Source organism: Pseudochaenichthys georgianus, chromosome 24, assembly GCF_902827115.2.
Source record: "Pseudochaenichthys georgianus chromosome 24, fPseGeo1.2, whole genome shotgun sequence".
NCBI classification, from domain to species: domain Eukaryota; kingdom Metazoa; phylum Chordata; class Actinopteri; order Perciformes; family Channichthyidae; genus Pseudochaenichthys; species Pseudochaenichthys georgianus.
In genome coordinates, this window is record NC_047526.1 from 2,434,729 (window position 1) to 2,449,699 (window position 14,971).

At 46.4% G+C, this 14,971-nt stretch overlaps 1 protein-coding gene across 2 annotated transcripts in view; it reads left to right on the plus strand.

The window, feature by feature from the left end:
• The window catches only part of tab2 (TGF-beta activated kinase 1 (MAP3K7) binding protein 2), a 41,240-nt gene extending 27,376 nt beyond the window's left edge, over window positions 1-13,864 (plus strand). The window contains exons 2-7 of one of the 2 annotated variants that reach the window (XM_034076500.2): window positions 3,111-3,301; window positions 3,560-5,234; window positions 8,820-8,980; window positions 9,742-9,835; window positions 10,252-10,332; window positions 12,008-13,864. In XM_034076500.2, the coding sequence (XP_033932391.1) occupies window positions 3,200-3,301; window positions 3,560-5,234; window positions 8,820-8,980; window positions 9,742-9,835; window positions 10,252-10,332; window positions 12,008-12,147 (2,253 nt within the window). In that variant the 5' untranslated portion in view covers window positions 3,111-3,199 and the 3' untranslated portion in view covers window positions 12,148-13,864. Of the gene's footprint in view, window positions 1-3,110; window positions 3,302-3,559; window positions 5,235-8,819; window positions 8,981-9,741; window positions 9,836-10,251; window positions 10,348-12,007 lie in introns of both variants that reach the window. The other variant, XM_034076499.2, reaches the window with a different exon arrangement.
• Window positions 13,865-14,971: the final 1,107 nt, after the last annotated feature.

Below are 14,971 nucleotides of genomic sequence, written 5' to 3' on the forward strand. Positions count from 1 at the left end.
CTGTAATTCATCATTTGTAAAATATTATACTACATGGGCTGTATGATTAAATCTTGTACCGTAAATATTGTATTAAATAAAGTTAATATTACCGACGTTGGATTAACGTCCCTGTAGCTTCTTATTGCACTAAGAAGCTTATTGCACTGTGTGTGCAATAATTCTTTCATGCTAATTGAAGCTTTGTTGCTTGGATATCACTAGATCCTGTTACAACGTAATATAAGTACATAACGATTGATGTGTACATTAGCATCATTACTAGCTAGCTGCTAACTGCCGCCTCGTTAATATCAAATCCATGATAACAACAATCCATTACCATGCTGTCATGAACGAGCGGTGCTGTTACGTGTACGCAAATGTACATGCTTGATGTGAACGAGCATTTTGGTTAAAGTTGCGCATGCGCTATGAGTGCACATACGGGTACTTCTCAGGCATGCTGGGTAATCTGTGACGTTTCACTCTCAAAAGTTGGGCCATTTTATCATCATGCGCTAATGAGCAACTCTCATAGGAATGAATGAGGCCCCGCCTCCCACGCTGTATCCAGTGTTTATTATACATCCATGGTACAGATGCGTCACGTGGTATGCTAAAACACTTCCTGGTTAGCTTTCCGCTAGAAATTTAAATCTCAAAATGGCAAAAGAACGGCGAAAAAAACATTCACAGAGAAGACGACAACAATTGTCACTTGCACGAAGCAAGGTTATATAAAAAACAAATGACCCCGAACATGAAATACCTTCACGGAGTGCGTCGAGTCGCAAGCTGTCGTCCAAAGAACAGGAGGGTTTAGCTAGCGCCTCACTGCAATCTTTAAAGGTCGTTTTCTCAAAATTTGTTTTTTCTCCTACTCTGAGTCCGAAATGTCCACTTCAGTTGCACGTAGATACACCAAACCTTCCAATTATATTCCTATCAATATTATGAAGGCTTTTACAGAAGGGTTTGTTCATATATCATTCATAGCCTGAATGATACAACATTGTATACATAAAAACATGGCAAAAATTGATATTTTAGGGCTGTTGACAGTATTTTCTGATGTATGGAGTGATAAAAAGAGATATCCAAAATCCCTTCTGTAAAAGCCTTAGATGCTATTATGACTACAATATGAAACAAGAATTTTTAACCTGGCTTTATCCAAAGTTCAGATTTCGGTTCCTGAAATGTGTTAAAATATGCGCAAATGTAATGAGATAATGGGTCATTTGCATATTCAGAAAACTTGTAATACAAGAAACAATTGCCTTATTGTAGGTAATTAACTGGAGAAATTACCCTATTCACCTGGTGAATAGGCCTTAACTAGGCTTAATAAACCATTATAGACCTACATCACTTAGCAACAGCTGCACATGCCCACATGCTAACTATGGGTCTTACAAACCTACATAACATTACAAATAGTCAGAAAATATTATTTACAATATTAATAAAACTATGAATTCAATTTTAACTGATTGACAAGGCAAAACACTGCACAGCGGCAGCAGCATTAAAGGAAAAATATCGTCTTACCTTGTGTTGGGGCTTCACAAAACTCCAAATGTAGCCTGGGGTGGCTCTAATGAAGACCCTCATTAGAGCAGATACATCCACATTGTCCAACATGTTACGATGGACATGCATCAAAGTCAGATGTGTCAGTCTCTTCTGTGTCATATTACTCTAGTTGTAGAGGTGGTGGGCTGAGGAGTAGCTGGTGGTCCACTATTTTTATAGGGTTGTTTGTTGGAGAAAAAAATCCAAAATCCTTTTTTGCGCCATTCTAGAAAGTTGTCACTCTGCAGTGTGTGTGTGTGTGTGTGTGTGTGTGTGTCGCGTCAATTACGTCACTCTCCCACGACCTACGACCTAGATGACTCGGATTTTATTTATTTGGAAAATAAATTCAAGCCACCTGATATATACAAATATATACTATGACTATTATATGCTACTGTATACAGCTAATTTTATTTTAAGTAAAATCCTAACTATTTTATGCAGTTTAATCATTTTTATTTATTCAGTTTTTCAAATGTACACCACTCGCCAACAGGGGGTGCTGCAGCACCCCTACTTCCTGCGGCTATGGCAGCCCGAGCTACGAGTGAAATAACTAAACTTACATGAAACTTCCGTTGGGTTGCTTTAAAGTCAAGCTTCAGTTTAAGACTCACCCTGTAATAGATGTAGAACATGTGATGGAGCATCACTAACCTGACTCAGATGCTTTGTTTCACCAAACCATCTAGGAAAGCTCCATTGCAAGCCCTTTGGAAAAGTATTTCAAAAATACCTTCTATCATGGGCCACTTCTGATTGGTTAACAATGACGGGTACATGTGGAGCACAGTGTAAAGCCCTGCAGTGCAGAGCTTATCATTGCTCCAGATCCCACTTCTGTGGCCTTAAAAAGTGAATATGGATTTTAAGTCGCCGGTTCAAGTCCCCGACCAGACCTAAAAATGGAGTGTGGACTGCTACTTGGAGAGGTCCCAGTTCACCTCCTGCCCTGCCGTGGTGCCCTTGAGCAAGGCACCGGACATCCCCCTTCCCCCCCACTCCCATTGCTCCCCGGGCGCTGTGCAATAGCTGCCCACTGCTCCCAGTGCTAGACTCCTAGAACTAGGATGGGTTAAAAGCAGAGAGCACATGCCACTGTGTGCTGTGTGCTCTGCGTGTGGGACCATTAAAGAGCGTTTCATCCCTCCCAATATTATTATTATTAAGATCAGTAAGAAATGCTGGTTTTCTCAGTAGTCAGTCAGAGGCACTTTCCTCCTGCTGCTCCTTTTTTAGGAGCTCTGAGAGGAGGAGGGCTTCTGAAATATATATGCCATCTATTCTTATCTAGCATTAATGTAACCTGTTTTGAAATCACACTCGGATGTCCGATTGATGTATTGTGGAGCGAAGTTGCAATAAACCACATTGACCTCGGCCCTGTCACTTGTTGATGAAATAATAACACACCAAAGATGTCCTCAGATCGCATGACTCTGTGAAAAAGGTTTTCCTCAGTATGTATATAGAAATATTTGATTGTAGGTGTGTTTTTTGTTTATGGAGAAAAGTTCATCAAATGTTTATCTTTTTTTGTCACAATTTAGAAGATGTTCAAGATGAAGGCACCTTGCTGCCACGCCTGACGCCCCAGTGCGCTTAACGGAACAAGCCGTCCTGACCTGGCAACATACGAATGGCCCAGGGAAGCCACCAGATTGATATTCAGGTTTTGCATGACCTGCGCCAGAAGTTCCCTGAAGTCCCAGAGGGTGTTGTCTCCCAGTGTGTTCTGCAGGTGAGCAAGTTCACACACTCCAGTAAAGATGATTCCTAGAAAGTAAAACCACCCTGATGATCTTTCGCTCATTGAAGATACTTATTGGTGCCAGCAGATTTGGTCCATTCGTAACAAGCAGCAAGTTAAACCATTTCATTGTAAATAGACATTTTTCAACAGTATCCCGCTGTGTACAAATCTTTATCACGTCTTTGTTAATTAACAACGGGTGTGAGTGACACTGATGTGAGCTCATTCTCTCTCTTTGCCCTTCAGAACAACAACAACCTGGACGCCTGCTGTGAATACTTGTCCCAGATCAGTCCGGGCTACCTGTACAGTGAAGAAGGACACCTCAGCTTCTCCGACGACCCCGGCTTCATTAGGCTTCGTAATCATATGACCCAGTTGAACCTGGGCCTGCAGTCTCAGAATGTGCATTTGGCCCCGGTTCGGGACAGCCTGAGAATGAACGGCAGTCGGACTCTGGCCCACAGCCTGAGTGACGGGCCCCTTCAGACAGGACAGGCCCCCAACAGTGACTTCTTTCAGCAGGAGCCACAGTCAGCCCCAGTGCAGGTGCCCTCCAGCATCAATGTGTTTGGTGTGATGGAGCCAACCCGTAAACCGCAGCCCCCCCAACACCTAGGACTCTACCCTCTGGGTGTCAAAGGAACAACTATGGGTGTCCAGCAGACCCCACGCTTCAACCCCATCACCGTGACGCTAGCCCCCCATATTCAGACAGGACGCAACACCCCCACTTCTCTGCACATACACGGCGGGCCCCCGTCGGGCCTCAACAGTCCACAGGGTAACTCCATCTATATCCGGCCCTATGTGAGCCAGTCTGCTGCGAGCCGGCAGAACCAGCCGCAGGGGGGCCGGGCCCTGTACAGCCCCACCTCCCAGCCCCAGCAGCAGATCTACCAGATCTCACACCCCTCCTCCCTGTCGGGCACCTGGTCTGGCCCTCAGCACGCATTGTCCTCACATACCTCACAGCACCAGACCTCTCATGTCTACATGCCAATCAGCTCCCCCACAAACCCCCAGGCCCCCTGCATTCTTCCCACTGCAACCCAGGCCTCTTCCTCTGGTGTCTCCTCGTGCTCTTCCTCCTCCTCCTCCTCCGTCATGCCCACCTCCCTGTCGACCATCAGTCAGTACAACATCCAGAACATCTCCACCGGCCCCAGAAAGAATCAGATAGAGATTAAACTAGAATCCCCTCAGAGAAACAACTCCACGACCACGACAGCCGTGCTGCGGACGAGCAGCGGGGCCCGCTCCTCCTCTTCCTCTTGCCCTTCCTCTTCATCCACTTCAACTGGGGTGACTACGGTCCCCAGCACCCCTCTGTCCATCGGAGGCCCCGGTCTGAGCCGCAGCCAGCCCACTGTTTACATCTCTGCCAGCCCCCCTGCTGCAGCCCCAGCGGCCTGTGAGGAGGCGGCCTTGGCCCCTGCCGGCGCTCGATCCCAGCCCAAGTTTTACATTTCTGCCAATGCCTCCAGTGACGATAGTGGTGGTGGTAGGAACCCTCCCACAGTCTACATCTCAGCCAACCCTCCCATGCAGGGACCCTCAGGGGCCAGGAGCATGGGGGGCCAAGTGAGCATGGGCCCTGCCTACATCCACCACCATCCACCTAAGTCCCGTGCCTCTTTAGGAGGGGGAGGCACAGCTTCCTCCCCACGTGTTGTGGTAACTCAGCCCAACACCAAGTACACTTTTAAAATCACAGTGTCCCCCAATAAGCCCCCGGCTGTGTCCCCTGGAGTCGTGTCCCCAACTTTTGAGCCCAACAACCTCCTCAGCCTCCCCGCCGACCACCACTTTGTTGAGCCCGACCCCCTCCACCTCTCCGACCCGCTGTCGCCTCACAGGGAGAGGCCGAGCGAGCCGCGCCGACTCAGCATGGGCTCTGACGACGCTGCGTACACACAAGGTGAGCACTTGAATGCAACACACACACAAAACCATGGACAGAGCAAACACAAATCTAGTACTCATGGATCAGCTCTCATGCACACCAGTCTGCAGATCAAATGTTTAAAGTAATGGACACAGCTTGGACCAAACACACAAAATGTGCAAGAATGGTCCACCTACAACGGTGTTGGTGGGTAAGGCAGACGGCTCCGTGTGTGGCGTCGCTGTGCCGCTGTCACGCCTGCTCCTTGATCTCTGCGTCACCGACCAGTTTGATATTCGTGTGACAGAAACAATTTCTAAAATAAAAAAAGTGTATTGTCCGGCCGCGGCCGAAAAATCAAGAAGCAACGTTAGTACGCTATAATCGATAATCGAGCGAGCGGCGAGCTACTGAAAAGCTGCCCAGCTCGCCATCGACGTGTTGGAGACCCCTGACCTCCATCATCTGATGTCTCAGAGCTGTTGGCTTCACTTGCATTGGTTGTTTAATAAATGTGAAGTGGCGAAAGAGTGCACATTGATAAGGGGGAACATACCAGCCCCTAGATCTTAACTGAGTGTAGCATGCAGGGTCTCTTCCTGCCAGCAGAGGGTCGAAAAGCTTTTTCCATCGCTTCCTGCCAAGAGTCATTTCACAGAGATCTTAAGTCGTTTCCCTTAGCATTGACTGCATTGTGTTTGTGAGCCAACTGCGTCAGTAGTGCTCTTCCAGTGCAGACAGTGCTCTGCATGTCTGTCAGATAGAGCAGAGGTGAGTGTGTCTGCTCTGAAACCCTGAGACTGTTGGATTCTGTGGTGTGAGTCAAACGTGTCCGAGCACACTGCCGTTTCCTTTTTTGGGCTTTTGACTGTATTACGTGTGAGTCACTGGCTGTGGATCCTGCACCGCAGTGACTACCACCAAGAGGGGCTTCACAGCAGGGGGCATGCTGCCGCTGCTGCTGACCCTCATCAGACCCCGGTTTCATCCTTTCTCTGCTCAGGCTTGGGAAAGTGAAGTGCAAAGACGCGCCTGGCACCACTTAATGTTAAACAAACATACTAATAAGAGAATCGCAACAATAACAACTATAAAAATAAGACTTATAATAATAATAATAATAATGCAAACTCTAACAATATGACTGATGGTTTTAGTAGTGGGGGGAAAGCAGCATCCAATACTGATGCTGTGGTGAAGATGAAGGCTTATCATAGCTGATGGGAAGTCATGTCCAGTACCAGGACATTTGGACAAAGATCAGGTGTCCATCTCCCATGATCTGTAAAGAGGCGTGTGTGTGTGTGTGTAGTTGATCATTGAGTGTGTAGGAGGTGTGGAGCTGTCAGCAGAAGCAGGAACTGTGATGAATGATGTGAACATGCTGTAGAGACTTGAGCAGAACATGTTGGAGGTTCTGTGTGAGGCGCTGCTGCAGAATGTGCCTGCAGCAGTCTGATCTCTGGCTGCTGGCACAATAGGTGACGACAGGCAGATTGATGTCTCCTACACCAAGCTGCGTTGTGCTCCAAACTGGTTTGACTAGTGTGTGTAGAACACCCTGTGGTGGATCTGAAAGAGTTAGTGCCAATACACAACCATTTCATTGATCTGCAGGTTCTAATGTTGGGGTGTCAGGGTTTCCCACACATAGACTATACTTGGGCGGGCCGCCCAGGTATATTAACGGCCGCCCAAGTATATTTCGCGACCCATTTAGGTTTTTTTTTTTTTATAATTTTTTTTTTTATTCGTCCGTGACCACGACGCCATCTGCGATCGATTAACTTGTGGACAATGATCCCTCGCTCCCTTGCACTGATCTCGCCTCCTTCTGGCCTGTTAAGTGGCCTGCCTCACACAGGGTGACTGGCTGTCCACATGATGTGGCCTGCCGACATGGCCACTGTCATACAGATCATAAATCAAAGCCCTTGATTGGTCTCTGTGTGTCATTCAAGCTCGGGATAAGCTCAGCTCAGGTGAGGTAAAGGACTCTCTGAGTGTTTAGAAAGTTAACTTAGTCTAAGTTCTCAGTGGGTCTCAAACGGTGTGGTCACCAGTTATGTAAACACATATTAAGGTGAAAAAAGGTAAGATACACTTTTAAAACGTGTTGAGAGAAAACTAGTCTTTGCTGCTGCCTCAAAGAGGAGCAGGGGGAGAGGAGGGAGACAGGAGAGGCTGATTCAGGAGCACAGACACACTCACAACTATAAATGAACCAAAAATAAATTAATAAACAAGTTTCAGTGTTTTTTTCATATTGGAAATGGTATGTTATTGGTTATGGCCATGATTTTATGATTATTGAAATGTATACAGTTCTGTTTAATATAGGTGTTTCCATAGATCTAGTCTCTTTATTTTCCCCTCAAAATGCACCAGATTGATGCATTTAACTCCAAAATAAAAAATAAAATCTTACCGGGGGAGCATGCCCCTGGACCCCCATAGAGGATTTGAGGTCGACCCCCACTAAAAATCACATGGATAGGTTCCTAAATACATTTATAAATACATTTATTTTTTTAAACAGTAACCCATTTCCATATGTTCATGTGTGGGTAGTAGATTTAAACTATAGGGCTATCATTATGGGCCCTGCCTGTACCCGTTCGCTCTGCCATCGCGTGAAGTGTCTGCTAACAAGCGACCAACAGAAAGGTTAATGTTGTTGCACGTCACCTCACCCCCCCCCCCCCCCCCGCTACCACCACTACCGCTATTTCAGATATGTGGGAAACAGATCTCTGGGAAACACTGGCAGTTAATGGCCAGCACCAGAGGTGTTCCCATACACACAGGCGTTGGAGCTGTTCTTCATGAAATCCCAGAAGGATGAAGTGCTCTGACAAACAGTGCCATCTTTGTGCAAAATGATTATACAGGAATGAAAAGTCAATAAATAAACATGTTGTTAACACTTTTTTTTTTTTTTCGGGCATCCCCCGCCCGCTGCCACCACCCGCCCAAGTATATTTCAGATCTGTGGGAAACACGTGTCCACTATATAACATTCCCTACATTTAGATTCAATCCAACTTGATTGTCATTTCACAGATTACACACAAGTGCTGGGATAATGAAATGCATCTAACCACAAGAGAAGCAGTGAAATGTCTAGTTAAAAGTATTTACATATGACGCTATGAACAGTATTAGTAAGTATAAAACACTATAGACAATGTTGTGATTTTATAAATGATATGAATAAGGGTAAGAAAATATAACCAGATTGGACATGTGACTACATGTTCCTCATCATGCTAAATGGTGTTGACATCTTTGAGTTCACTGTGTGTGTGTGTGTGTGTGTGTGTGTGTGTGTGTGTGTGTGTGTGTGTGTGTGTGTGTGTGTGTGTGTGTGTGTGTGTGTGTGTGTGTGTGTGTGTGTGTGTGTGTGTGTGTGTGTGTGTGTGTGTGTGTGTGTGTGTGTGTGTGTGTGTGTGTGTGTGTGTGTGTGTGTGTGTGTGTGTGTGTGTGTGTGTGTGTGTGTGTGTGTGTGTGTGTGTGTGTGTGTGTGTGTGTGTGTGTGTGTGTGTGTGTGTGTGTGTGTGTGTGTGTGTGTGTGTGTGTGTGTGTGTGTGTGTGTGTGTGTGTGTGTGTGTGTTCCAGCGCTGTTGGTCCATCAGAAGGCACGGATGGAGAGGCTGTGGCACGAGCTGGAGCTGAAGAAGAAGAAGCTGGAGAAGCTAAAAGAGGAGGTGAACGAGATGGAGAGCGACCTGACCAGGAGGCGGCTGGAGAGATCCAGCTCCGCCTCCCAAACCCCTTCTGTAAGCAGCAAACACTTATCTCTCGTCAGCGCCATTACCACCTGTTTGCTCTCATTGATGACAGAAAGAATCTAACCAACACTCCCCGATGGCCAATTCAATCAGTTTTCATTTGCAGCTCAATTATAAAAACAAGCTCCAAATGATTGTTATCAGCAGTGTTGTTGTGATGTTCCTCAGAACTGCAAACCAGGTTCTCCTGATGATTAGTGGCAGATCAGGCCTCAAGAGAGGAAGCCAGATCTGGACCACTTTACATTTCTGGCTCCTGTGAACATCACGGGGCCAATCTATCATTCTATATACTTCCATATGTTCAGACTGCAGAGTGTACAGTTTATCAGACTGACTTCACAGTCGTTCCTTCAGCTGACAGAGGTGGCCATGTCTCAGGCTGAGAGCTGAGGGTTTGGAGAGAGCTCTCGTGACCCGGCCTTTCTGCGGAGTCAGCTCACTCCCTTGAAACCTTAACAGTTTGCTTCCACAGAGGGAAAGTGGCGGCTGGGCTGAGTCCTTCCTTTGTTCAGGGTTGTTAATAATAATAACACTACATGGTATTTATGTAGTGCTTCTACTGGTGCTCAAAGACGCTTTACAAGCCAGTAGAGGAAATATCAACAGAGAAAATAAAGTGATGAGCAGGTGGAAGAGGTTAGAAGCTTAGCCGTTGAAGGCAGGAGTGAAAAGGTGAGTCTTGAGAGTTGTCTCGCGCCTGTGTGTGATGGCCGACCTGCTGACCCCCCCATCTCACCTCGTTTCAGATTGAGGAAATGAAGCAGTTGAGATGCAAAAACAGGTCCCTGCAGATCGACATTGACTGCCTCACCAAAGAAATTGATCTCCTTCAAACAAGAGGTGAGTCTCTCTCTGATGTGTCCTTATCACTGGTTGTAAACTAGCATTCAGGGTAATAAAGTGAAGCGTAGGACGGGAGGTCAGACCGGGTGCAGCTGCTCACATCCTCTCTGCACACACTGTGCCGCTAACTACCAGCTCTTCCTCAGTTGCATCCTGTAGCTGGTTGGTAAGTGATGTTTGCCCCTGCAGTACTCCCCTGCTGATAGAACCCACCCCACAGGCCTCAGGACTGGACAGTACTCAAAACCATGGAGCTCAACACGAAGCTCTCATTCAGAAGAACCTCGTTCCACCGAGTCAAACGGTGTCGGTCCCATTCAGAACTTATGAAGGCTGGGTATCGTTAAGGTTATCTAGGCTGACTTCAGAGCTCAATGAAAAATGCCAATGCACTGTTTTCCATCTGTTGACAGGACCACACTTTAATCCCAGTGCAATCCATAATTTTTATGACAACATTGGATTCCTCGGTCCTGTCCCGCCCAAACCCAAAGGTACTTTATCTCTTGGTAAGTTGAGAAAAAGCTGCATGTCGTGTACTGTATGAAAATGTGTGTGTTTAGGGCAGGGGTCGCAACCCTTTTGACCTAAAGAGCCATTTCCCACCAATTGGTTTTGGTGGAGCCAACGTGATAGCTTATCACGTTGTATTATTGTTACATCATAGACACAAACTACAGTTTGTGTGCATGTATTATTTATTACATTATAGAAAACTGTTTCCTCTAATAAGAAACAAAGAACTCTTATAAGGAGAATTCAAAAAAATACAGGCCAACTTTAAAAGAAATCAGCACAGCACTTGGGGGTCCTCTGCACATTTGAGAAAATGATATAATTCAAATGGGCCCACTTTGAAATAAAGAAAACACAGCTGCACCCTAAAACGAGTGAACTGATGACTGGAGGTGGTCAGCTGTCCTCCTCTCGCTGCTGTTCCTCGATACGTAAGGCAGCAGCCCCGTTGACCACTTCCCTCCACATATCAGACACACCGGTGAGCCAGCATCGCTTGCTGTGAAAGCAGAACTCTGAGCGCGCAGAATTAAACCCTCTGTTCCTCCGGTACTGTTCTTTTCTTTGATGTATCCATAGTTCGCTCACCGAGCCGGGGTCAGGTTATTCGCCTGCAAGGAAAGGAGTTGACCTAATTAAAACCGTTTTTTAAATGTTTATGTGTCACAGTATCACCTCAAAATACAACATACGAAACATTTTCAACCGAACAACCAAATATCAATAGTCCTAGAAATATTTAGATTGTATTTCCTTCTTATTGTTGTCTAAGCTCAAGGGGGCCAGAGTAGAGGGCTCAAAGGGCCGCGGGTTGCCGACCCCAGGGTTAGGTCCATCCATGCATGAGCTTGCCTTTTTGTAATATCCCCCATTCATGCTGTCTATCATCCTGTACCTGCTGCCTGAAAGGTGTACACACATACTCTCTTCTGCTCCGAACCCGTTTCATCCATCCCCCCGCCTGCCTCTCAGTCCTTGAGCCCCCCTTGCCCTGCCTGCCTCTCAGTCCTTGAGCCCCCCTTGCCCTGCCTCTCCTCCCTCTCTGTCAGACGTTTCATTTGTCCTCCTCCCTTCACTTTGAACACTTGCTTGTTCTTTGATGACCTCTTGGTTTTCACCTTATTTAAGGAATTGATAAAAGCATGCTTTGTAATATTATAAGGTTATGCAACCCTTCAGAAGAATCTAACTAGCTCAGAGCTGTTTGGAAATGATTGAGTAAAATACTTTTAGAGCCATGACACAGTAACACTCACCAGTATTTCACAATAGAAAGGCAAAGATTAAAGATGGAAAAATAAACGTATTTCTATTGCAGAAATACCCAAAAGCCCTTCTGTCTATCATCTCACACCCAGCCTGCTTTATCCGTTTGGAGCGCCACACGTGGTGTTGATTAGCATGAATGAGCCTTATAGATGGGAATCCATTCGTGTTAATTAACGCAACTTATGCTAATTGTACTAATTGTCCAACATATGCAAGTTGCATCCGGCAGTTTCTATGTGCTGGGGACCCGTACTGTACATCTCCAACATAACACTTCCTGGTTCCCTGTGCCGGCAACTAGACTATTATCACAGCTGCTTCAAATGTCAATGATCTGGATGTCCATGTTTGTGGGCAGCGTCTGACTTGTCCTCCCCTTCACAGACGTGGGCACCAAGGCCGTGAAGCCCCTGGCAGAGCAGGAGGAGGACGAGGGGACGCAGTGGAGCTGCACCGCCTGCACCTTCCTCAACCACCCCGCCCTCAACCGCTGTGAACAGTGCGAGTTCCCGCGGCACTTCTGAGCCTACAAGGCCCCCTCCTCTGCCATCCTGTCTGCACCATAGCACCGGAGAGAAGGCCTTTGTTCTTCTTCTGTGTCTTCGTGCTATGAACTGGTACGGGGCTCGCTCATCGTGCGTCCAGTTCCCCTTTTCCAATGCTCCCACTGAAGGCCTGACAGGATGGTGTTCACAGCTGAGAGACTCAGAGGGGGGGCGGGGAGACTCTGTCCCGGGATACCTCGCTGCTCCCACTTACAGTATTACAAGTGTGGCCCAGCAGTGTGACCACACACACACACACACACACACACACACACACACACACACACACACACACACACACACACACACACACACACACACACACACACACACACACACACACACCCACACCCATGTGCCTTTAGTTGATTGCATTGGGTTTGTCTTGCTCGGTGGTGGCCTGTTCAGCCACTGCTCTCCATCTGAAGGGAATCCTGACGGACTGATCAAGGACTTTAAAGTGTGTTTGCTGTCTGTAGAGGATGTCAAAGGGGGGTGTGCTAACTGCCACTCTCAGGTGCCTCGTGTCCTCCCTCCTCTGTGCCTTGGGTCACGAGTTAATCAAAAGAAAGAAAGTTGCATGCTTGTGTACAGTACATGGAGGCAGAAACTCCCCTTGAGCTTTGAACTGTACATCACTTTAGAATGTGCCTTGAAAGCCTCCCTCCTCACACTATGACTTATATTTCCTGTAAGTATAGCTTTATAGACTTTATTAATGTTGTTGTCTCCTTTTGTTCCCCTCTTCCAAACAAATAAGCACCATGCTCCCTTTCTAAGTGTTTGATTTCTGTGAGAGTTGAAGCCTTGCAGAAGGAGAGGAACAGAGTCAGAGCCCTGCAGTCATCATGAAGCGCTCGCGTGGCGCCCGGCTTCCTGTGTGCCACCGCACGGCAGCAAAGAAGAAGGCTATGGAGGGCTTCTTTTTCTTTTTTTCAGGACGCCAAATATTTCAGGAGGGGGAGGGGAGGGGTCAAAAAGCCAAATGAAACACTGCCATCTTATCTGACAACTGGAATGTAGGTTTGATGTTTTGGGGACAGCTTGACCTCGGTGCAAAGAGACACTCGTCCTCCAGTCCCATCAGGAAGTGACTGCAGCTCTGGAACAGCTGATTGGTTCAAAGTGGCATGTTGCTCTGCAGCTGATGGAGTCCTGTGAGGTTACGAAGATCAAAGTATTCCTATGATGTAAAAAATACTCATATACAGCAGGTCACAACACAACTGTCCAGTTTGTATACTCTTATTTTTATTCGGCTCATTTCATCCTCCTAAGCTTTTATTGATGAGGGTGTCTCTAAAGTTTACTTATTGTCATTAACTTACCTTAACTGTGGAGTAGTTACTTAGTTTGTTTTTTCCACACTTGTGAAATGTTGCCTTGCATCAGTGCCTTTGGAACTATTGAATTTGTATTGATCATCTATTCTGTCACATCCGAGTGCCATTTATCAAAGCAAAATGTTAGTTGTTGAAACCCATTTAAAAGTAGATGAATTCTTGTCTCTTAAGCACTTACGCCATACTCTTCATCTTCATCTGCACCTTGGTGTGAAGAGGCAGTTTATTCATGTTGTATTACATTGACAACAAGTGATTTGGATATCTAAAGTGTTTTTTTGATTTTAGCTGGGAAAACTGTCTTTGTAACAGATAAGTTATTTGTAAAAAATAATTAAAAAAATCTATTCTGAGTTGTTTTGGTGTGTTTGTGATACAGATGTTGCTTCTATCCAGTAGATGGCGGCATGGTGTGGGCTCGGAACAGCCTCATGCGCACGTGCACACAGAAGGACTCACACTTGTATTTCATGATCCACACTTGTGTTTTTCAATGCACACACAAATGTGTTCCGTTTCATATACATGTAAATAAAATCCAATTACAGAAACAAGTCTTAATGTGTATTTTTGATCCTCACTATTAGTTTTCCGTTTAAAACCTCTGAACCTCAAACGCAAGCCGCTCTCTGTGCACGGATCGCTGGGCATTCGTGTGTGGGTTCTTTGAGACTCCCCTGACGCTCAGACGATTCGTACTTGTAATTTGTTTCTATCTATAGCCAATCAGATGGCTCCTTAATTCTAAGCCAATCACATGAGCGCGCCCCCACGAGGGTAGATTTCTTGCGTTCATGACGCAGCGCTTCATGTACGCATTCACCAAACAAACACTTCATAATACAACGGATGATTATGATGAAGCTTTCCTTTGGTTTCCAGTCAACATGTCTCCTGCGGACAAGGTCCCCTAACGCTGTGTCACAAGATGTCTCACTCTGGAGTGTGTCACAAGATGTCTCACTCTGGAGTGTGTCACAAGATGTCTCACTCTGGAGTGTGTCACAAGATGTCTCACTCTGGAGTGTGTCACAAGATGTCTCACTCTGGAGTGTGTCACTGGAGGTCTTGCTCTTGAGTGTGTCACTGGAGGTCTCGCTCTTGAGTGTGTCACTGGAGGTCTTGACTGTGTCACTGGAGGTCTTGCTCTTGACTGTGTCACTGGAGGTCTTGCTCTTGACTGTGTCACTGGAGGTCTTGCTCTTACTGGAGGTCTTGCTCTTGAGTGTGTCACTGGAGGTCTTGCTCGTGAGTGTGTCACTGGAGGTCTTGCTCGTGAGTGTGTCACTGGAGGTCTTGCTCTTGAGTGTGTCACTGGAGGTCTTGCTCTTGAGTGTGTCACTGGAGGTCTTGCTCTTGAGTGTGTCACTGGAGGTCTTGCTCTTGAGTGTGTCACTGGAGGTCTTGCTCTTGAGTGTGTCACTGGAGGTCTTGCATGGAGTACCACCTGCATCCTTCAT